At 25.5% G+C, this 25,396-nt stretch overlaps 2 protein-coding genes across 7 annotated transcripts in view; both read right to left on the reverse strand.

Annotated features, from left to right (window-relative positions):
• Positions 1-18,441, reverse strand: part of LOC132918512 (CAP-Gly domain-containing linker protein 1-like) — a 32,127-nt gene extending 13,686 nt beyond the window's left edge. The window contains exons 1-9 of one of the 5 annotated variants that reach the window (XM_060979768.1): positions 18,304-18,440; positions 6,343-6,656; positions 4,576-4,635; positions 3,642-3,707; positions 3,512-3,577; positions 3,197-3,349; positions 2,922-3,140; positions 1,623-1,818; positions 1,370-1,556 (exon numbers count right to left, since the gene is read on the reverse strand). In XM_060979768.1, the coding sequence (XP_060835751.1) occupies positions 1,370-1,556; positions 1,623-1,818; positions 2,922-3,140; positions 3,197-3,349; positions 3,512-3,577; positions 3,642-3,707; positions 4,576-4,635; positions 6,343-6,454 (1,059 nt within the window). In that variant the 5' untranslated portion in view covers positions 6,455-6,656; positions 18,304-18,440. Of the gene's footprint in view, positions 1-1,369; positions 1,557-1,622; positions 1,819-2,921; positions 3,141-3,196; positions 3,350-3,511; positions 3,578-3,641; positions 3,708-4,575; positions 4,636-5,514; positions 5,638-5,730; positions 5,913-6,342; positions 6,657-18,303 lie in introns of those variants that run through there. The other 4 variants (XM_060979769.1, XM_060979772.1, XM_060979770.1 and 1 more) reach the window with 4 other exon arrangements.
• A 2,163-nt stretch (positions 18,442-20,604) lies between these two features.
• LOC132917504 (ATP-dependent RNA helicase SUV3 homolog, mitochondrial) lies at positions 20,605-25,297 on the reverse strand. Of its 2 annotated transcripts, XM_060978269.1 has the most exons (15): positions 24,995-25,297; positions 24,617-24,843; positions 24,293-24,515; positions 23,864-24,032; positions 23,637-23,748; positions 23,384-23,553; positions 23,212-23,328; positions 22,979-23,136; positions 22,771-22,912; positions 22,531-22,689; positions 22,281-22,460; positions 22,026-22,174; positions 21,752-21,942; positions 21,571-21,692; positions 20,605-20,932 (listed from the first exon to the last, which is right to left on the reverse strand). In XM_060978269.1, the coding sequence occupies exons 1-15, from the start codon at positions 25,060-25,062 to the stop codon at positions 20,816-20,818; spliced, it is 2,304 nt and encodes a 767-aa protein (XP_060834252.1). In that variant the 5' UTR covers positions 25,063-25,297; the 3' UTR covers positions 20,605-20,815. The 2 variants fall into 2 exon arrangements, with proteins under 2 accessions (XP_060834252.1, XP_060834253.1); XM_060978270.1 differs by lacking the exon at positions 24,995-25,297 and having other exon boundaries at positions 24,293-24,529; positions 24,617-24,752.
• Between the last annotated feature and the right edge of the window lie 99 nt (positions 25,298-25,396).

The following is a 25,396-nucleotide window of genomic DNA, read 5'->3' on the forward strand; positions in this document are numbered from 1 at the left end:
TGATACTACAGTAGAGCCTCGATAGTCCAGACGAATTCAGATCGAGCATCGACCGGATTAATGATTCAACCGGGGTGATCAAATATTAATCCTTGATTAAATGTCCGAGTGTTGTATGTTGTACGGTTGACGATTTGGGTATGTAGTTGCCTATGGGCAAGACTCTATTCGCCCAAAAATGACTTTTCGTCCAAGAATATTATAGCACTTTTTAATCACATTTTTATAATACACACTTTGGGAATCACTTTATTATTTGTGTAGATTAATTTTGTATAGCCATTTAACATTACCACCACAACATTTTTATTTTTTGCGGCACCTTTATATTTATTGCATTTTAAATTACAAAAATAGGTAAATTTATAGGTGGGTAATAAAAATAACTAAATTGTTTTTGTCGATAACAATATTTTATAGATTAATTGGGTTCCAGGAATTCAAAATAAAGTTACATAGGTTCATTGTATTTACAAACAAATGGATTTATATGCTGTCCGAATTACCACGTTCACCGGATTATCGGGAGTCTCGACTATCGAGGCTTTACTGTACTAGTTTCGATAATTAAAAAAATAAGCTTTGAAATTTTCTAATAGGTTCATTAATTTTAGGTATATTAGTTGTTTTGTTATAGTCTCATTAGACTCATTGACCAGTGCACTCACACCTTTAAAGTGTACAATTGGATATATCACCAATAGTTAATACTAAGTTCATAGTTAAAAGTTAAATTAAATAATAAATACTTATAGACAGATGACACACTTTACATTAGCATCTTCTTGTTTTATAATATATACATAATAGACATTAAAAAAGTAAGGTTTTAGCTTAGTATGCATGGTAAGCAAAAAGCATGAATATTGACATTTATATGTCTGCATCAATAAAATAAAGCTACAAATATATTTTTTTTTAAGTATGAGCAACAAAATGTGTTTTTGAATATTTAAATCAGTGTGGATGATACATATTCTAAGATACCATATTTAGTAATTTTTAAATAATAAACTTGAATAATATTAATGGGGTATTTATAAATGGATTTATAACAAAATTGTAATAATAATGTTCAATGATATTATTAAAATAAATTATTGGATATACTTTTAAAAATATATATTTTACCTTCACCAAATAATTTTATTATATTTAATTTTAAATTACTTTCCTGTAATATATTGAAATATTTTTTTTTACTGTTTATAACATATACTTATAATGTAATTTCTCATATGTTCTACTATACAAAATACAATGACTATTATTTTCTGTTTAGGACAATAATTCACTTTATTAAATATTAAAAGCAATCAAAGCTCATGCAAAATACCTTGTAGCATAAAGAGGCAACTCCAAGTCTTACCCGAGTTGGTATTGATGACATAGTGTTTGTTGTAATACCACTGACCATAGATCCATTCATAGAACCTGGTGAACGTTTTGCCTTGTGAATAGCACAATTAGTCGACATTCGACTGGCAGACATCGGAGATTTGGAAACTTTAGTAATGGGAGTAAATAAACCAAATTTATCTTCACATTCAAAATATCTAAAACAAAAATAGAATAATTTTAATTTTAATTTTAAAAATATTTACAATAAACAACTAAATTACTTGATTCCTTCCACTGTTCCATTATTTTTTCCAAGAGGATCATCTAATTCAATACCACACCATTCTCCAGGTGCAAATTGAGTTGCGCCACGATACCTCAGAACTCCCAATTTAGATCCTTGCCCACTGCTGATAATAACACGATCACCAATTTTTAAATCACTGCTACTTTTGGCTATAGGTGTTTGACTAATACCTACGATAAAATGTAAATTATATACATAATATCAATTATTAATATAAAAATTTTATACATCTATAAAGAAAAAATAAGGGGTACTTAAGTAACCTCTGCAGTACCGTAATGGAAATTTGAATTCAATGATAAATAATTGTATACGTTAGAAAATGATTATGAGTGGTGACGTTCTAACTTTTAAGTACATAACAACTGATTATTTTTAATAATTATATGAAAATTAAAGTGTGTTATTTTTTTCCCCCTAATACCTGAAATTTTGATCATATATTCTTTATATTTTTTAATCATTACAAGAAACATTTTGGAGAAACCTTTATTCAATTTTCAATTTTTTTTTTTTTAAACCAAAATATTATCATATTATCAAGTCTAATGAAAAATTTTAAAGGTGAATATTTAAAATCTCTAAATAGCTCAAAAAATTTTAAAAATAATTTTTAGTTATTAAAATGAAAATTTAAGCATGTATTAAAAATATCAGGTTTCAACAGGAATTTGTTTTTAAATCATGATAAAATCCAACTGATTTTCTTTAGTTTCTTCCTAAGTGTTTTATGTTTTGTGAGTATTTTGAAAAGAAATTTAAAATATCAACTTTTGACAACCCCTTTCCTCAAAGTACAAACTAGATCTAGTTTGCTATCAGAAACCTCCATTGAAATTTATTTAGACTATTTGAAGCACTTTTTCTATCGGGAAAATATTCTTCACACATATAAAAAAAAATTATAAAAAAATAAATCATTACAATTTTTATAGCAAATAACTCCACTCAAAATTTAAAATAATAGAGAAAATAAAAGGCGCAATCTGAGCAACTTAAGCAGTCTATATATTTTGATATTTTAAATGCTTTTAATGATTGTCAAACATGTAGTTTATGTTTTTGAAAAATTAACAATGATAAAAAAAAACAACAGAGAAAAAAATGTATACAAACTACTCAAATTTTGTTATATTTTTAAAAAAAAAATAAAGATAAGCATATTGATAAATAATAATTCGAGTTTTGCTCTTAATATTTTTGTTTTTTAATGTAGTAATTTATTTATCCACTTCAGTAACCCACACAACTGAATCATGTTTATTTTACTTACTTTTTGGGGCAGCTTTGGTAGCTGTTACAGTAGAACCTTGCCGTTTAGGCATTGGAGTTGAAAACCCTAATGGTTTAGTTGCAGCAAACGAATTTTGAATCATAGAATCTTCAACAGAACTCAAAGGAGCAGAGGTAAGATTAGTCAAACGAGCAAATATGCCTTTCTTTGGTTCACATTGAAAATATCTTGTTCCACTCACGGATCCATCATTTTTACCTAAAATAAAATATATTATATAACCCAATAACATAACTCGTATATTATCATATTACCAATTGGTTCGTCAAGTACTATACCAGCCCAATCCCCTAATCCAAAATTAGTTTCACCTATATAGGCGATTTGACCAGGTTTAGTTCCACCCACCCAAATTCGATTGCCGATGATAAATTTGTCCGTATCTTCCGTAAGAACAACACTGTTTCCTAGAAGTTATAAAACCATCCAAGTTATTTCTTAATATAATTAGGTACGCGAATAAATAATGTATAACCCGCATGATGGATATTATATATTACAGTGAAAAGTGATGATTATTTAAACGAACACATACATATTGTGTTTAAAATAAAGATAATAAAACAAACCTGAACTCCGTCTTACACCAGCTTCACTTAGTCTACGTGCATCTCCTATGAAAGAATCTGAACCGCCTAATATAAAAGCAACATGAAAAACTAAACTACTTACACACATAAAAAAAAAGCTGCAACTTACTTGATAATTTGCGCTCATCTGTCGGCTTTTTATTAAAACCATTGTGTTTGCTAACATACGCCATGTCTAATAAATTACAAACATAAAACAAAATGCAACATGCAAATAATATCAAAAGCAATAATAAACAATTATTAGTTATAATGTTGCTTTTACGTAAATATCTAAAATTCTAAAAAATCCTTAGTGTATCTAATGTAACATTTATCATAGGCGTGCTCACAGAGTGGGCTAAACATACTTCACGACTTCAATGAAACTCCTATATTCTTAAGGAACCCAATATTAATAAATTACAAAATATAAATTTTAAAAAATGGCTTGAAAATGGATATTATAGATGTTATAGACGAGTTAAAAATGCTTATGCTGCAGTTGAAAAGGTAACTTAAACTATGCAACTTTATAACTGCACTTTTTTTACTTTTAAAGTTATTGGAACATTTTTTTTTTTTGAAACATTTTTTAATTTTTTCAATGAAGTCAGCGCACGCTTGTATGTATGCCCATACTCAATCGTAAAAATTGTATTACAAATTTAAATAAGCCAATAAAATACATAAAGACACCTAAACATTTTCCAAAATAGAAAGAAATAATTTGGTTACGGAAATAAAAATAACTCTAAATAAGTTAAATGCTAAAAACTACGAGATAATAAAGCACTGCCATACCAAATTATTTGTAATAATTAATAAATTATATTTAAAAATAAATAATAAGTAATGACATAATGATTGATGAATAACCCAAATTATTTATAAAATACCTACTAACAATAATCTAGGTAATTGAACTTTGATATTTAAATTATTTTACGGTTAAAATTCTTATAAAAACGTAATTATTTCAAATTTTACACACTATTCATATTATTATATATTATAGATTATTATTTAGGTATTTTATGGTTTACACATCCAAAAATTATTACCTGTGGTTTTTTTTACACTTGAGCCTCCGTCTAGTCTGGTTGCATTAGAGCTTACTCCATCTGGAATGACATGGCATTAAATAATTATTGTTATTAGATTGATCATAATCAATAATAACAATAGGATGGTGGGATTATAGTTAAAGATCAGTAAATGTGGGTACGCCAGTGAAAATTAAATGGCCTAAAATGAACTTAACAATCTTTATTAGAACCATCGTTTGAAATATTTATACCTAAAGTATTAACATTTTCAATAATATTTTCTCACTGATTAAAGTATTTTAAATGTAAATTAATACAAGTAGGTCATAAGTTTAAGATCACCCACCAAATGAAACAAATGTAGGCGTATATATACTAGTATATGCATGCCTGTAACCTATAGTGTAGGACGATGTTCTATTTTCTCTGTGTGTTTATTCAAACAGGATATAAACATAAAAATTACAGCACTACATTGTATGAATATTTTTATCCTAAAGGAATACGATGTAGCTTATGTTTTATACTTCTATTCTAATTTTAGGTATCTTAATCATATCTATTATATATTTAATAACTATATAACTATATAATTCACTATGTTAAAATAATAAAATATGTACAAGTATGTTAAAGTTTTAATAAAATAGTGAAATAATGTAGTGTTTTTACGACTACGAAATATTTATTTCCAATTTTTTTCATATTGCTAGTTTTAAAAGGGTATTTTATAACTAGATTTAAATCAAAATTATATATTAGGTATAATAAATTAACAGTTATGATTTTTGTTATTCGATTATTATCATTGTTATAATATTTTTTAGGACATCCGTAATATATTAATAATTATGATATATTTTCGTTAATTTTAGTTATATTATGAGTAATTAGTTATTATTATAAAACAATACATTCGAGTTAATTTTAAATATTAAAATATATTAGGCTTACCAAAAACATTTTTGGGTTAAAATTCTAAAAATATAAAATAAGTATGTATTTAAAAACATAAAACAAAAATAAATAAAGTATACGTATTAATTTTGGAAAATAACAAGATTACCATTTTTGGAATTAAATACCTTTCAAAAAATGTACCTATTTATTGAATATTATAAAATATATTTTAAAATCATCTATTTATATTAAAATGTATTATAATTCTACCATCTGCTCTGCAGAATAAATCCAAATGTCTTGGTATAATTGTCTCTTCGAATACAGGATTCGGCATCTCATACATAGGTACTTAAAATACCAATATTGTACACCAAACTGAACTGTCCGAATATTTACAAAACAACACCTGACTAAAGAACAACAACTAATGATGACCATAACCTTGTAAGCACAGGTGCACAGTAGGTCGCCTACGAACTTTTCCTCTGTGAAGGAGGTGTTGCAGGAGTGGCCCCCCTTCCAAGATATTGATAAGTATTAATATGTCCATGGTACATCCGAACTCAATATATCATTACACTATATATTTCAACACATCCTGTAATAATAATAAAGCCTATACAATATACATAGTCTATTCCGTATAGTAAACACAGTAACGCAATAACTGCAATTTCGGTAGTATACTAATTTTACTTTGAATGTTAATAGGTAATATAAGTAGGTACTTATAGGTAATTCTTAATTTAAATGAATAGGTACCTATAATTACTTTTCATTCTTTCCTTTTAAAGGTCTTAATGTTTTTTTCAACTTTTTTCGACCATAAATTCAATAACATTATAATGTTAATATTATTTAAGATAAAAACTGACTCACCAAGTTTGATGGAAGATGAACTGGGTAACCTCGACACTCCCATTGTGGGAATTTTGGTCGGTGGTCGTAAACCAGACGTCTTAATTTCCTTATTTTCAGAGTTTTCACTCATTTTTAATAGTATAAACAAACTGTTTATAAGTTTATTGAAAATAAATCACAAAAAAACTATAAACTTTCAAAACTATGGATTGAACAAATTAAAACACAAATATAAATAGAACGATACGAACCAAACATATTTTTTAAAATTAAAAATCAAAGTAAAAATTAAATATTAAATAATGTGTATTTATATAAAACGCACAGCACACCTGAAAACAAAACACAAATAAAATTATTATTACACTTTTAAATAACAAATAAACTTAAATACGTAGTATATCTAATATAAAAATTACAAAATATAAACGACACATTATCGTCACTATTATCTAAGATATATTTGTACACATAAGATACTCATTATCGTGTTATTATCCTAAAACAAAAACAATTTTATCTTTAAGTTATCAAAATAAAAATATTTGTCAAAACACATTAGATAATTTTCCAAATTTGTTTTTATATTTATATGGTGGCTTTCAAACACAGACGCCCACTTATGACATTATATTACCAAAACAAAATAGTAATTATCAGTTGTAAAATTGAGTATGTCAAATTTTAACACTTTGTCTTTGTCGGTAAGTATACCTCCTACACATGTCATTACCAATACATTATAATTATAAATAAATAAAAATCATTACTAAATAGTTATTTGCATACAAAAATTAGTTGCTTGTTAATTTAAAAAAGAAAAATTATACAAATAAACAAATAAGCATATTATTAAAATTTATATTAAAAAATTAAATTAGTTATCAGGTAAAGAGCCTTTTATTATTATTATTTGTGTTTTTAAATATTATTCAACACGAATCAGATAACCTATTAATAGTAACTAAATTAAGACTTTAACCACCCGCCCACCCATAGTCATACCCTACATAAAGTTTATTACTATAGCATAGTTCAGTAATTATTACTTGTTGGCACCTAATTCAAATTTTCTACAAGCGAAACCTTAGAACCATATGCAATCAAATCCTTCGCGTCTACGATTTGTACTTAATTTATTTTCTAAATCTTATTAATATATTACACATAGTTAAGTAATAAGATTACAGTTAAAAAATGACAATATTCAGCATTGTAATATATTCCACTCACCACCGTTGTGTATGTTCGACATATCAAAAGATGCAAATAAATAGAAAAATTAAGAGAAATACATTAAGAGGACGCCATACGAATGTGTTGTATCCGTCCTAATAAGGTACATCATACATCATAGCAAATTTGCGTTCTGCAGAACCCTTATGTTGTTAGCTAATATTGGAATCAATTTACCAATTACTAAGCTTAAAGGTAAGATTTTGTAAGAATATTATCTAGGGCATCACAAAGGCTTTTATTGTTGTTTTAATTTTAAAGTGAGTTATAGACTATTGGCGATTGCGCGTTATGAGCAACGAGGTAACGCGAAATCGCCAATAGCTTTGTAAAATATTAAAACCTTAAAATGCAAAAACTCATTTTAAAATAAAAATATAAATGAAAGCTCACTTGATGCCCTAGATAATATTCTTACCTTTAAGTTTGAAAATAGGTAAATTGACTCCAATATTAAAACTATAACAATATAAAATAGGTTCTGCTGAAAATTTCCTATGATACACGATAGTAAGACGCGCGGAGACAACACATGCGGGTATAAATGAGACATATCAAAAAAAATAAGCAACCCCGTAATAACATGCATGTAGCATGACTGGTCCTAAATTCAATAAATTATATATTTATAAAAAGAGAAATAATTTATTAATAAGATGAATTCGGAAAAATAATAGACAGGTTTCCTAAAAAATATGTTTAATCATCATCAACGACATGCATAGTATTATTTAATTATAATGTTTATCGTTATATAATTATTGATTTCTTTCATCATTTGAATCATAATGGGAGGGAGGGTTTGGGCATTGGAGTAAATAGCAGGATATTTGAAGGGTTTAATCTTAATAAAAATGTGTTGGAACCCTCCTAAACCTCAACTAAGGAGAAACACTCAATATCACATTTTCAAGCCTTAATATTAGGAAAAAACTAAACAAATTCGAAATTTACATGTACTTACAAATACTTAAAAAAATTTCTATAATTTTGAAAACTGCATTGCGTTTATAGGAAACGATAATTTAATAAACTGGTAGGAAGTTTCAAGTCCTTAATTACATTTTTTAATAGCAACAAATTAACTAATATGATTTAATAAAAATTGGTATTTATCGCCGTTTGAACATTTAAATTTCCACTTATTTCAAATTATTTTAAATTTTAAGTGGATCAATAAATAAATAAAATATGAATAGATTTAACAATGTTTTTTTTATTTTTGTCTGGAAACACTTTTTATATAGACATATAGTAGAAAAAAATACTTTATTTTACAACTTCAAGATATTTTTTTGGTTGAAGACTGAATCTAGTTATGGTACTGAGTGGTCAAAATTACCAGTATTTTTAAAAAATAATCAAAAAAAATACATTCCAAAATTAAGGAAAACCAGAATCTTTCCGCAAATAAATTTAACAACAAAATCAATTTTCGGTTTTTTTAGTATAACTCGAAACAAACAACCGTAGAAACTTGAAATAATCACCAAACATTTATTTCACCAATTCTATATTAATATAATTTTCAAAATATTTTAACTATTTTTAAGTTATTTATGGGCAACTGAAATTGTATGTATATTTTTTTATATAAATGTCGAAAAAAAAAATTAGGAATGGGTTTTTACAAAATTCAATTCATAAAAATTTAATACAAAACCTCACATTAGTTGTTCTTATATCTGTACAAAATTCAAATTTTTACGAAATTCATCAAAACCATAATAATTTACAAATTACTAGTATTTTGTTGTAAAATATGTATAAAATCTTCAATTTTTATAGCTAAGGTATAAAAATTGAATACAATGTTCTTATAATTAGTACATACTGGAACTATACAATCTAAAATATATATATACTCATAGTTCAAATTTGGATTATAAATTTTACTATACGCAATGATATATATGTAGATTAATTAAGATATTATCTATTTATATACTATGGTCTACAATAGGTCTATGAAATTTTTGTCCTATTCATACTGTTTTCCAGTATAAGGTATTATTAACTCAAAAGTTAATAACAATTATATAATATGGTATAAATATAATATATTATTATAATAATTAAATAATAATTTAATAAATGCAATATTTTCAAAAAGAAATAAATCAACCTATTGTAATACTAAGAGTAAAATAAATTACTTTAATAACTATTAATAAAAAAAAGGGTAAAAAATATGAAAAATACTAAAATATATGTGATTTAGTAGTACAATAAGGTTCCTCATAGTTGTATTTTGTGGAATTAAAAAAAAAGTTGAGCAGTTTCTCAAATATTTTTTAAATTTTAAATTTTGACCAAATTGGATATTATAAAATAACGATTTCTTAAGAACTGATTTTAGTTTTTTTTTATATTATTCAAAAACGAAAAACTGCAGTAGATATTTGAAATTTTCACCAAATATTTATAATAGCATTTTCAGAGTATAATATTCAAAATATATTGACTGATTGAACTATTGATCTTAAAAATTTAATACACGCTTCCTCAAAAGACATAAGTAATTAGTATAGCTATTTAAAAATCTTAAAGATACATGTATGAACCGAAAAACCATATTAGTATAAAAACATTTTAAGTTTAAATTTGGACGAAATTAGATATTTAAACAAAGAATAATCATGGTAACTTAAAAATATTACCCATGGATACTTAAAGCCTTAACTTATCTGTATAATTACGTGTATTACATTATATACACAGGGACAGGGATATACACATAATACATTTTCAAATGAAATGTTTTTAGAAGAAATTAATTGAACCTACCAAATCTCCAATAGCCAATAGTTAGTAAAATACCTACATTATTATGGTAACAATATAAATATATCATAAAATATACTTAGCTTTTAAGCTGATAGATCATATTCTCTCAGAATCGTTTTATAACAAATATATTATAATTTATAAGTTATTAATTAGTATAGTCAAATGTAAACTCCTACAGACATTTTTATTTGAAAAAAAATTCGAGTTATATCCTTCACTCCAATATTTTTACTTTAGTACTCGATTTTGAAACTGAAAAGCTCAAAAAGTTAAAAAAAAATGATCATAACTAAATACAGCTGATCATTATATTAGACAAAATATGTATAATATGCGTAAATCTATATGTTGCCACCTGTCCTTTGTCTAAGAGTATTGATGAAGTTCATGATACAATGAATTTAATGGATATTAAAACAAACTACTTTAAACAATTTATTGTATCAAATGATAAAGATACCAAAATTATAGTATCTCCGAGGTATTTTCTTGAATAGAAAATTCAAAATTTCTCTGTTCTAAGGAAAAAATAATATTAGACAGTACATTTAATTATTGCACAAAATATTACTGAAATTATTTACTATTCGTGGTTTTGAAAATCAAAATAATATACCATTAGTTTTTGCTTTGCTTACTAACAAAATAGCTATTTTTTTTTTTATTATTATATTCTTTTGTAGGAGTTAACACTCTTTTATAAGAGTCAACACTATCTTTTGTAGGAATTAATACTATTTTTTGTAGGAGATTACATAAATTTGCAGGAGTTTACATTATTATTGTATTTATATATTATACTGTGTAGATATTGATTAACAAGTTGAGGGATCTAAATAAATTATAAAAAGGGTGGGCAAGTGGGTATTGCTCTGCTGTATAGTAGAGGTAGTCAGTAGGTCACTATAATGGATTTGAATGCAATGACAGGACGAAAAACGATTCTGAACAAAGATGATTTGTCAGTCTAGTATATTATATTATATTATTATCTATATTTAAAATGTAATATATAATATATATATTTTTTTTTATACAATTAATTCATTTTTCTCAACTACTGGTGAAAATTTTAATTTTCTATGACAAACTTTTTGAATAACAACTATTTTAAATCGTTTTAAGATACGAGTATATCGTTAAATATCAAACGTTCATTAATTTTTTCAATATTGACACTGGAGTTTTTTTTACAGTTATTCGAAGAAGTTATGGAGAACCTTGTATTGAGTTTTTTTACCTTACATATAAATCACAAAAATTTTATACATTTTTAACTTCAAAATTCCTTGCAAATTTTCGCGATTTTGACATATTTTGTAAACATTTGAACTTTAAATGCTTATATACCTAATCTAAGGATTTTTGTTTTTTTTTACTCCGATAAATACAACTTATAATAAGCCTTGTATTAAATTGTAAAGATTTTTTGGCACGCCAAACTTTTTTTATCGACATTTCAAAAAAAAAAAAAACCTTAGAAAACCGAAAATTTAATCGTAAATAAATAACGCTAATATAAACATTTGGTGAAAATGTCAAGTATTTAAAATAATTCGTTTTTGAGTTAGAGAAAAATAAAAAAATCGATTTTGTTGAAAACTGATTATACGTAAAAATTCCCGTTTTTTCCTGACGCATTTGAAAACTACTGGACATTTTTTACTTTTTGACCCTCCAAAGTCAAAGTACTAACTAGATTTACTTTCCTTTTCAAATCGGGGCTGAAGTTAAAAATCAAAGCACTATTACTACTTCAAAAATTGATACAACAATAAATAAAAATAAAAATAAACACATATCACTGTAAAATCAATAGACTCATCACTCCGTTCAGAATCTAAAATTGTTAAAAATGAAATCTAACATATCGTTTCCTTAAAATTGTCTTGTGTATTTAATCATTTATCATTGAATTTTAATAATACATCCATTACAGTGACTGTCAGTGACACAATGGTCAGATAAGACTTGAAACATGCAGTATAGTGATATAGTGACTTGCCAGGTTTTTAATTTCACAATTTATTAAATAAATACATAACATTTAAATATTGAACAAATGTATTTAATTTAATTTATAAAATATAACACTGAATTCAAATAAGTATAATTTTGATTTAATTTTTAGGTTTTATCTAATAATTGTTATGTCGTCGCCAATCACATTTGTTACTCACTCTTTTTGCATAATTATTGTATAAAATAATCCTACTCGTATACATAGGTATCTACATCAATTAAATTTAAATTTCAAATTAAATTTTAATATGCAAAATATACGTAAATAATATATTATACCAATATAACGTATAAAATACATATTAAATCATCGATAAAAATGTTAAAACAAAATAACAATACAAAATCTATATACATTATTTGGTTATAGTTTGGAAATTTATACATGAATAAATATACATAATATTATTGAACAGTGTAAGATTTATGATGATGTACAAATAATATAAAATTTTTATTTTTTTATTTGTCTATATATTAAATCTGACGTTAATCCGTAATAAATTTATGGAATAAAAAAAATGATGATTGGGTGGAAATTATATTTACACTCTAACAATTAAAAACCTATATATAGTAATAGTCTATGTAATAGTAAAGTATTATATTGTACATCAGATATTATAATACATATTATCATAATATGTGTAGGTATAATCGCAATAGTATAAAAAGACAATGTAGAAATATATACATTACGCATTATTTCATTATAATATTAGGTATAGACGTATAGTGGGAATTTTATAGGAAATTCGAATTTAGATCACTTAGGGCGGTTTGCGTTTGGACAATTTTATATGATGCGTGTGGGTAAGTGATTTTACTTAAAACATTGTTTTAGCGACCTTTTTTAATATACTATAATCAATATTTTTCCGCATATAATATAAATATATTATATTATGAACAACTTTTATTAATAATTATTAGGGGGGGGGTCAATATTTAAACTCATCGTCTTGTACTCAGAAATATTATCAAAATGTAATTTTATAATAGGTATATTTACTCTAGAACCAAAATTGAGCGAGTTCTACTCAGACTGCGTAAATGCGTTTTGTCTATGTTGCGCATGGGCTAGAGAGAGAAAACAAACAGTGCGCTGACATCCTCTTAAGGACAATCGTAGATATAAAAGGATAATCCATAAGCTGATCGGTATAATGGCATCGTGCGACGTGCATTCATGCCAATGAGGTAGACCGGAAGATGGTATTTTGCGCCACCGATAGGTAAATTTAAGTGTGTATGTTATTTGTGCCAAAATATGAAAATATAACATTGCGCCACATCTAAAAATTAATTATGGTAATTAGTACCACGACAGAAAACAAAATGGAATATATAATCTGCGCCACACTTTTAACTTTAGCTGTTGGAATTTCAGTATACTTATATACATTTATTTATAATTATAATATGGCATATCTATATGTATTTTTACAAAAACAAAAATAGAAAAGTTATACTTAAGAATTACTTATTTAATACTTTTTTTTTAATTACTTTTAATAATTTTCTAGAAATGTATAACTATTAAAATGAACATGATTAATCAATGATTAAAAATACAATATTAGGTATTTATGTTAATATATAAAAAAAATTGTTTGGTTATTTAAAAGTGGTGCAAATTACAATTTTTGAAGGTACAAGATGGCGCAAAATGCAAATTAACAAAATTAATTTTCAAATGTGGCACAAATTACATACGCCCGATAGACCAACCATATAGACGGACGTTAAATATATCTACAATATTCGATCAAAAACATAAGAAACTCGCTCAAACACACAAAGAACTTCCTCAGATGGCTGCATGTTACTTGTATTTTCGGACTTTTTGTCCGACTATAAAAACTAAATCCGGACTTTTAGTCCTACTTTTTTTAAAACGGACTTTTTGACCGATTACCGTATAGTAGCCAATAGGCCTCACTATTTGTGGGATGAGGACAGTTCAGTTTGTAGATACAATTTATCTATAAAAATCGTGGTATATCATAATAATTAGGTTCATTATTTAATTAATAGCATTAATACCAAAAAAAGCATTTAAAATTAGAATGCTTAAAAAAAATAACAAATCGAAATTACCCCATTAAATTTTATAATAAACGTTTCATTTAAATGTATACTATATATTTGAATTGAACTGTAATTATTATTATCGTGATAAAATGTATGACATGAATTTTTTTTATTTCAAATTATATTATACTATATTTGAAATGAACTATAGTCTATAATTATTGTTATCATAACAAAATGTAAAACATATGAATTTTGTATATTGATATCACGGTATATTATAGTAATATTATAATATACCGTAATGGTAGGTAATTAAAATTAATGATGACAATGTGATGTTTTGAAACTTTTATATTATAAATTAAAATAAACATCAATGTATTTTTATATTGGCATATTTATATGGATTATATTGATATTTTTGGGATACAAATAGGTTTACCTAACCTAACCTAACCGGGATGCAATAGGCTATGACCTTTTTTGAATATTTTTTTGCGGAACGCAATTGACATACTGATAATAATTTCGGACGCAAGTAGTATGGACCGCCCCAAATAGGTACATTGTTTTTGTTTTGCGAGTAAAAAGGTAATTCGCCCAAACGCATTACTATTTACGGGAAAATTTAAATTAGGTCCCGAGATATTTGATCGTTTAAAATAAACAAGAGTTGGGTCCACGGTAATATTTTATCTTAATTACACAACTCAAGTTTAATATCATCCCATAACGACATAATCGGGTAGTTGTCGTCCGATAACATATCGAAACTATAGTTATAACTTATAGCTATAGCTAGTAGTCAGTTGTTGGAGCTCACTGCTCAGCAATAAAGCAAAGCAAAAAACAGCAGAAAAAAGAATAATTTTTAAAAGAAAAAATGGTTTTGTCAATGGAGAACTGACCCCGTTAAGTTTTGTGAAAGATATGTGTTTTAAATTTCTTCCCTAATTTAAACTATATTATAAATGAAATATTAACGATAAAAATAATAAAAAAACATTTTAAGCTAATTTTATAATAATTGTATACATACAAAAAGGTAACAAAAAAAACAAAAAAAACCAATTGTTAATTGAATAATAATTTTATATTTTAATAATTTTTATACAGCAGCTGACTGTTACCTTTATGTAGCAAAATAAATAACTTTCTAGCCAACCTCCACATGGTGTCTTCAAGATAACGCTAAAAGATTGAACTAATTTATACTATTTTTGAAATTTGGGACTCAACTCAAGGTTACCCTTATTTACTACACCAAATCACTCAATATATCAAATATATTATCGATAGGTAATAGGTGAACAAATTTTGATTAATTTATACATTTTAAATTTTAATGATTTTTATCTCGGATCTTATAGAAAATGTAATATAATATTGTTCTTTATACTAAGGTACGGATTAGATTGCAAATTGCATTTCTTTCTTTCCGTGTACAAAGTTCATCTCATTTATCAAGGAATTAAAAAATGTAATTTTAATTTTGCATTTTTTGAAATTTTTACACTTTTAAGTTATCTTTATATAAAAATGGATAAAAATGTAATTAAAATTCATTCTAAAAGTATAAAATCAAATATTATATATTTTGCCTGGTCGTACTTCTATTTTTATTATTTGTTATGTTTTACCAATCAGAAAAATGACACCAGCTGTAATACTGTTTGTCAAACGTAATTATTGTTGACACAGAATAAAAAATTTTTCAATATTAAAAATAATTTTAAGATTATTTAAAAAAATAGTTCTTTACACATAAAGCTTTTAGATTCTGAGCAGAGCGAGTCATTCTGAATAATATATGATAGTTACCAGACAGTTTGTAGTTTTTAGCATTTAATTACTAAATTCAATATGTAGTATAATACAATATATATAATAATAATGATAATTTTTATGGGGGAAAGAGTTAAAATTCCCAGAAATATTTGCACTTCCTGAACACGAAGATTGGCTCTTGTATATTGATTATTATTATATTTAATTAAAATGATTTACCAACATTTCTCAATTACATTTTAAAACTATACGCCCAGTGTACACAATTTTGTTTAATAATAAATTAATATTATTTTAAATTTCTGTAGTTTTTCTTTAAACAATTAGGGATGATTAGGAATTTAAAAAATTATTGTACGAATAAAAATAATGACATATAAGATTAGGAAAAGAAATGATTGATAAATTAATACCTACATTTTGATAGAACATTCCAAGCCAAAAGACATACAACTGAATTATTTTATAATTAGTAAATTAAAAATCAAAGAGTTTTAAATTGTATTAGCTAATGAGAAGAGATTGCTTAGTAATAATAATAATACAAAAAAATCATAAAATCAGCACTAAAAATATATTATATTATTGTATATTAAAATTTGGTATGTGCTATAAATTATCTATGTGATATTTTGATCTATATAAACTTATGACTTATGTTAGATCAAGATAGTAATAGATAAAAAAAGTTTTAAAATGTTAAATAGTGAATTAAATATCTACCTACTTATTTAAAAGTAATAATTTTAAAATTAATGTATTGCAACATACCTCCTTCATTCTTAGAAATAAAATAGCTGTCAACATTTCTACTAGCAAACCCAAATTTAGGACTGATAAAAATAAATAATTTTAAGTTATATTTTATAGGTTCTAGAAACGTATGGCTTATGTTCTTTAAACTGAAATGATTGAACAAGATATAGCAATATAAACATAAATTCAAATTATGTAAAAGAGTAATAGAATAATACAGTACGCCATAATCTGAGTAATCCTACTATTAAGGGTAATATCAAAGATAAAAGGAATAATGGAGCACAAATTGATCAATTAAATGTATTAATATGTGAAATTATTATGATTCTATATCTATAAGGTAGGTAATTGCACCTATGGTAAATTGATATTATAATAATATTATACAAAAAATTCAGTGACGCCGAGGTTCATTTCAAATTGTATGGCGAAATTATACATTTTTATATAGACACCCACCACCTAAATTTGTTTTATAGACCCACATATATAACACCTTCATATATTTACTAACTATAGCTACCTTGGATTATATGGTATTGCTTTTGGAAAATTAGCCATTTACATAAGTGTAATGTATTCATGTATTTATGATAGTTTGAATTCAAAAAATCCTTTATTTGGACACTAGGTATTATCATTAAGTACGACATTAAAAATAAGGTTATGAGAACCACCACACGAGTGCTAGCGCAACACTTGGACATAAGGTTTGGCGTCACTGCAAAAAATGTAAAGTTGATTGATAGTCTCTACTTGGAAAACCAAATCCAACTACTGGATAATCAGTAACCTATAAATTGTTACAGTACCAAACACATTTTTTTTATCCACAAATGTATTACTAGTAGCTAGATAAATAAGTTTTAAAATAACATTGCTAAGTATTTAACATGACAATCACAAATGTCATTAAGATACTTTGAAAAACCTATTACATTATAAACAAAATAAACATAATATCAAACAATCATACAATAAACACTAATACCATAATAATAAAACACACTGATGTAATAAGAATATCATATTACAATTAATATTAAACTGTAACAGAATCAGTTTGTCAGTGCCAAGAAACTATTACTAGTGTTTAAAATCATGATTCTAATAGATGTGTAAAAATATATTCAAAAAACTATTGTACCTCAATAATTATCAACTAAATTCACAAATCAAAAATAAAATAAAAGGTGAACATTTTAATTACATTCATGAATAGAACGGTGGTAATTTAATATTACTACGTCTACCTACGCAGTCCGTACAACGTACAATGGATGTAATCAGACTATTTGGTACATTCAATTAATAATAAATAATATTTAAATATAGGGTTTCCCTTACCTACAATATTTATAATCTCGATCTGTGATTTCTTAATTAAAAATTAGATGGACCACTAAACAAAATTAAGTTAAAACAAAAATAAACGAAATTGAAACAAAAATGAAAAATACAATATTTCAGAAAAAAATAATAAATAAGTATAAAGTACAGTTATCTCTTTTAATGATAATAACGGTTAATAATAATTTAATATGTGAATATTATCAACATGATGTTAGTGTCACTATACTATCACAAAATAAATTTTATTTTGTGATAATATTATCAAATTGACGGTTTAAGCCACGGACCACGGACCACGGCAGTTTTCTAAGACTGTAATTCTGTGGTTTAAGCGTAGAATAAATTATTCTCTAGTTTAAGAACAAATTTTGAACGTCCCCCCCCCCACGCATTCCCACCAGCAGCACTAGCAAACCAAGCAGATTCAATGGACGTTTCCCCCCTAACGGAATATATTTTCCCCTGGACAAAAAATAAAAGTAAAAAATGTTAAACAATAATATACAATGCAAATCAATAAATGGTCAAATTAATTATATATATTAATTTTATTACATCAATTATAATTATATAATATATAAATAAAATTTAATAATTCGTTATGATAACACTAATGCCAATACAAAATGCATTAATATATATAAATATTAAAAATTTAAAAACGGGTAGGTAGTACATACAAATCACAAATGCAAATAAATACATCTTTGATATTAAAATGTAAAATTAAATAATACAAATCAAAAAAAACCTAACTAATATTTTTTATTCTAGTAAGATAGCTCAAGAAAATTAAAAAATTTAAAATATCTTTTGTACAACTTTTTTAATCCGAGACCATTACCCAAATTATTACAAAAACCTCCTGCTCTGTCATTTAAAATTTTTAAATGCATTTGACTATTTGAGTTGCTCATGGGCTCATGGCTAATCTGTAGTTTCAATAAAAAGCCAAATATTTAGATAAATATTTAGATGATTAATTCGCACTAATATTGATTTATTTCCGAAATATTGTTTGTTTTACCTATGTATATCAGCTTTAGTCTCAAACACATTCCATATGGAACGCGAATGATAATCGATAGGTAGATGCCCGTATATTTTGGATAAAACTATAGAACCTATTTTCCAACCTATTGTTATGTGTAAATGTAAAAATATATATATATTGATTCAGGGGGGAAATCATTTTTCAAAAATGTCTCAGTCCAAGGGAGAAAAGTCCAAATACCCTAAGAGTATGTCAATGTACTGTTTGTTTTCTTTTTCTGGCTCATGCGTAACATAGACAAATGTAATTAACGCAAGATCATTTTTTACATTTTTGAGTAATTTTAGAATAAAATCCCCAATTACACAAAAATGATAGAGAATAATATTTTCAAGGATATGACATAATATAATCAATTTGTCTAAATATTGTCTAAACTCTAATTCAATAGCGTACTTAGACCTGATTTTTTTTTTTGGGAGGGGGGGTATCCCTTTACCCGTTAGTATACCATGGCCACAACCAAACGATTTGGTTATTAACCAAAGCCAAAAATAAACATTAATTACAGTAATACAGACATACAGTACATAGTAACCGCAAATATTTAGTTAAAGCTGTAATATTAATATGCTCATATTTCATATACATAAAATGTTGAGCATTAGGAGACGACACTAATCTCAGTTAATGCATCAGATTGCGCGATACTTGAAGGTCTCAATACAATACAAATTAATTGAATATCCTAATAGCTTAAAATGCTTAAATACATAAAAGGATACTCATTGGTTTGAATAAGAATTTATTAAGAATTCTCATATAAAATATTCACATTTTGTCTGTTTATTAACTTTAAGAATGCATTGATTTTCCAGAAAATTGTACTAATCAGTAATACTTTAGATATATTTTCTTGTTGTATTCACTATTTTTTTAGGTTATTACTTGCATATCTGTTTTTTCTTACACACAAGACAGAGAGGAACTTTATTACTATACTTTAAATCAAGTATAACAAAAATCAGTGCATACTCAGCACTAACTACACAAAACAAGTAGGTATTAAAAATGTATAAAGTAGGTAATAAAAAATAATAATAATAATAATACCTATAAAATATACAAACATCATTGCCTACACTTGACCCAAAAGAATATTTACAAATTTATTTATTTATTATAATAAACCTATTATCCTACTTCCATTATTCTATTAACTTCATATCTTAAATTGATCTTAATGAATATGAAATGTTTTGTCTATTTACAAGATAATTGTAAAAAAAAATCTACTGGAGTTTTGCATTTAAACACATTTATTTATTATACAGTTCATTTTTTTTTTTTACTTCTGCAACTGATCAATATTTTATAATTTTAACACTATTACAACAGTTCTATATTTTTATGAGATAAAAAAAAAATACAAAGTATAAATTACTATAACATACATATTATAATATATATATTAATATAAAAACAATATATTACATAATATTAATGTATTATCTAATATTTTCTCCTTCTTCTCCTGGATCTTTTATTATTCGGGTGATTAGGTTGTGGGGGTGGGTCATCGTCATTATCAGCATCACTTTCAATATTATCTTCATTTTTGTTTTTACTCTAAAAATATTATTTTTTTATTATTATTATCACTTATATGTTCAAAAACAAAACACTCATAACTTTTTATATCTTACCACATCAAACAAAAATACCAAACATATCAATATAAATGGGATTGTTCTACTTTATCGTATATTCATGAAAATTAAAATACTAATTTATTTTAATTTGTTCAATAAAAATAAATATTTTATTATCTACAGTCCATGTTTTTAATTATACAATTAATACCATTGGGCATTGACTATTGGGCGTTAAATACTATAATTATTCAATAATCAATTATACAATATTTTGTATTATTAAAACATAATTACAATCTAATTATACATAAATAAACAAGTAACATAGATTGACAGATAATTTAGAATTTTGTCATGAAACACATGAAGAAGATAAAATTGATTCAACAATAAAACCTCACAAATTTAAGTTAAGGTTTCTTTTCCACATTTTATTTTAAGTCTAGATCAATTTTTTTTATAATTAACAGGAAATATTTTATAGTAATGAAAGAAAGGACATAACTTTATTTTATAGGTATCAGTGATTATTTTAGAAAGTGTCCCTTCTTTAGTCAGAAAAATTATAGTCATACTAAACAATTAAGCAAATACCAAAATATATCTACTTACTTTATCCCATTCTTTTTGTAACTCATCTAGCATATTGGGAGTCAATAATCCTTGAGCTAAAAGTCTTTCTGTTAGCCTTCCCTTTCCTATTTGATTTTTATTGAAATTTCTTTGATCTGATCCTACATACATTTATATAAGTAATTATTAATCACTTCTATTTAATCATTTTAAGATATACCTCTTAAATAATTATGTTTGTGTCTTGCAACATTAAATTCTTCTTCAATTGAATCACTGCTTGGACTAGATGATTCAGAATTTTTTAACAGTCTAGTAATTTGAACTACACCTTGTTCAATAATATCATCTAATTCTGATTGCATGTCTCTCACTAAGTTCGCTTCAAGAAATAGATCAGAAAACCTATAACTATAAAATATAGAGTGTATAAAATAACTATAACAATAAAATAATAATTTATCTTTAAAGTTAAATTAAAAAACAATACAAACCTAAACCATAAGTATAAGTCCAAAACATCAAACACTGCTTCTAAATGTACTAAATCAATAATAGTTTTTGGAATAGTGAAAGGCCATCCAATATGTTTGCATAACCAATCAAAAGTAATAGATTCATTTTTACTATATTGTCTTGCATACTGTTATTAAAAAATGTTTAAAATTGCATTAAATATATATATTTTAACTCTAATTAAAATTATTTATACATTAGTAACAACTTTATAATTTGACCATAACACATACCTTAAGAAACATGGTGCAAACAAATGGCATTTTTCTATTGATGGGGGCACAACAAAAAACATATCTTGCTCTTAGTGGTAATGGTACATGCTGTATCATATCAGCAAGAAATTTAAAATCTTCAATATTGCACATAAAATATAATGAATCGTCGACTGTAGATAATGAAATAAAAATATCCTAATACAAAAAATTAAATTATAAAATTAATTGCATAAACATATTGAAATTATAATTTTATTTCACTAACCACAAGATTGGACAACGTAGAATTTGGCAAATGGTATGCATATAATTCTATCTGATCAGCAGTTGGATGAAGTCCTGCCTTAAGTATGGGTTCAGGTTTTTCTGATAATATATTTTTTAATGTAGGTAAGTCTTGAGGTTTAAATGTTGTTACACAACCCTTAAATAATACATAATGTTTTGAAATTTAAAATAGTTGATATATAGTGAATATTTCTGAAATTTTAAGTCTTCTATTCACTTTTTCATATTGTGTTCCATAACGTCCAGCTCGTCCTGCTATTTGAAGTGCTTGTGAGACTGAAATAGTATCCATTTCTTTTTCACCTTTTTCATTTAAAGTCGGTTTTATTAAAGAATAAAATATAACTCTTCTAATACTCCTAAAAATATAAAACTTATATGTTTCAGCAACTGATAATTGTTCAAAAAATAATTGTACAACTTACAAGTTTAACCCCATTCCAATAGCATCAGTAGCAACAAGAACATTGCAAGAATTTTTAGGGTCATTAAACTTTTGTGCTTGGGCCAATTTTGTATTAGGCGGTAAACCACCATATATAACTGCTACCTCAATACCTCTAGATTCTATCCCTCGACTTACCTAAATAAATATATATTTTTTAAAGTAACTCTTTCAATATTGTACTTAATGTCTTAATTTAATATATTTAATTACCGTGTACACATCATTTTTACTGAAGCAGACAATACAATCACCTGGCATAATATTATCCAAAGTACAAATTGCTGAATTTTCGATAGTTAATTCAGTAAGGCGTTTATACCTACAAACCTTACAAAAAATCAAGATTAACATGAATACAAAACTATTTTTTTTAATACAATACCTGAACATCTTCACCAGTTGTTATCATTAAACCTTTAACTAAATCGACAGTACCTTCTTCACCACAAATATGAATTTCATTCGCTACTAAACCAAGCAAAGCTCTTGTCCAAGCCCAACCACGACTAGGATCTTTCATCATTTGTATTTCATCAATTACTGCAATATCATCTGAAATGAAGAAAAAATCTTTAGAATCTATCATTATAATTATTATTATTTTTTGTAATAAAAATAATACATAGTTAACATACAGGGTGTGTTTACATTTGCCATTTCAACAGTGCAAGACACATGTTTAGAAGCTTCATTTTTTTCATCAGCAAATTTTCTTTCTTCACCCGTAACCAAATCGCAAGGTGTACCCTAAGATAATTATAATTATATATAAAAAAAATATAAAATAAAAAAATTGTAGTAAAAACTATCAAAAGTTTAATTATCAAATGAATCAAAACAAATTATCTTGTTGCTATCATACTCTTTCATTTGCTTTACGATACACTTCAGTAGCTAAAAGTTTCAAAGGACCACAATACACTCCAGAATTGGATGACAAGTATTTTTCTAAAGCATGATACGTTTTTCCACTATTAGTTGGACCAGCATGAAATATAATTTTTCGATTAATAGCTCTTGCCTCTGGATACCTACACAAAATTATCATAATATAACATCATATAAACACTATAATACACTTTAGACAAATGCCTGGCTATACAAATATTATTTATGTTTTAAATAGACATCAATATCAATATTTAACACATTATTTATTTTCTATTTTAAAGTCATTTTTAGAAATGTCTGATGGATTTTTAATTAATTTTGTATTCAAACTATTTGAAAAAATTGTATAAAATAGAAGTATTTTAAAGAACTGTTTCAGAAAACCAAGTTTAATACTAACCAATTAGCAGGTGATCGAAGATCGCTTATTTTCTTTAAATCATCCATACACTCAAGATGTGGAAACATTTGTTTTGCATGTCTCAAGAAATATGGAAGTATATCATCAACATGCCCAGCTCCTTGTAAAATATCACTAATGACTACATGGAGATCAACAGGCAATGTATTGGCTTCAAGACAATATCTTCTAAAACTTATATATGCTTGGTGCTGTAAATAATCTAAAACATAATAACTATAATGTGAATTGAATTTGACCTATAGAAATATAAAAATCTTTATATAGTTATAGTTAGATGAGGGAAGTAAAAAAGTATCTTACTATCTAATCCGTTCTCTAAAGCTAACTGTTTGATTTCAGGCTTCTGATAAAATCTATTTAGTACTTTTAAAAGATCGCCTTTATTTAATCTACCAGTAAGTTCAGCACCAACATTTATATCATCTGGATTTGGTTTTACAGGTACTGGGACAAACAGAGTCGATAAATTGTCATCTTTTTTAAATCTCTTTTGCATAACTACAGAATTAAATTTTGGTTTGCCATATCTAAAAATTCAAAATAAATTTCAAATAAAAAAAATAATAGTTACACAAATACAAATATAGACAAATGAGATAATATTATTAATCTGTGAATAACATGAATAATATACTAATAACATATTAAAAAAATAATAAACCATAACACTTGCAATACCTGTAATATTTTATTAATGTACTATAATGACGGTACTTATGAGCACATAAAGAAGTAAAAATATTCATTCTTTGAAATCGCACTATTATTATACCTATAGAGTGACTTCTGAGTAGTAACTATCGGCTAGCCGGGAGTTAATTTTTCAACAAAAATTTGTCAGTGTTATTATAATATTATTAAAAAATAAAAATTAAACAGTTTTTTATATAGAAGTCAGTTATAGTTGAATCCAGGAACAATTAATCTGAATATTAGATGCATAAATCGTAGCGCATAAAGATTTGAAAAAAATGTGCCTTTCAGTATTCTTATCACCGGATAATTTTTTTTATCTCTTGTCCACCACATTCATGGTCAATTTGGTCTATACCAGGATTTAAAGTTTTTAATTTTTATCAT

Source organism: Rhopalosiphum padi, chromosome 1 (assembly GCF_020882245.1).
Source record: "Rhopalosiphum padi isolate XX-2018 chromosome 1, ASM2088224v1, whole genome shotgun sequence".
In the NCBI taxonomy this organism is placed as follows: Eukaryota; Metazoa; Arthropoda; class Insecta; order Hemiptera; family Aphididae; genus Rhopalosiphum; species Rhopalosiphum padi.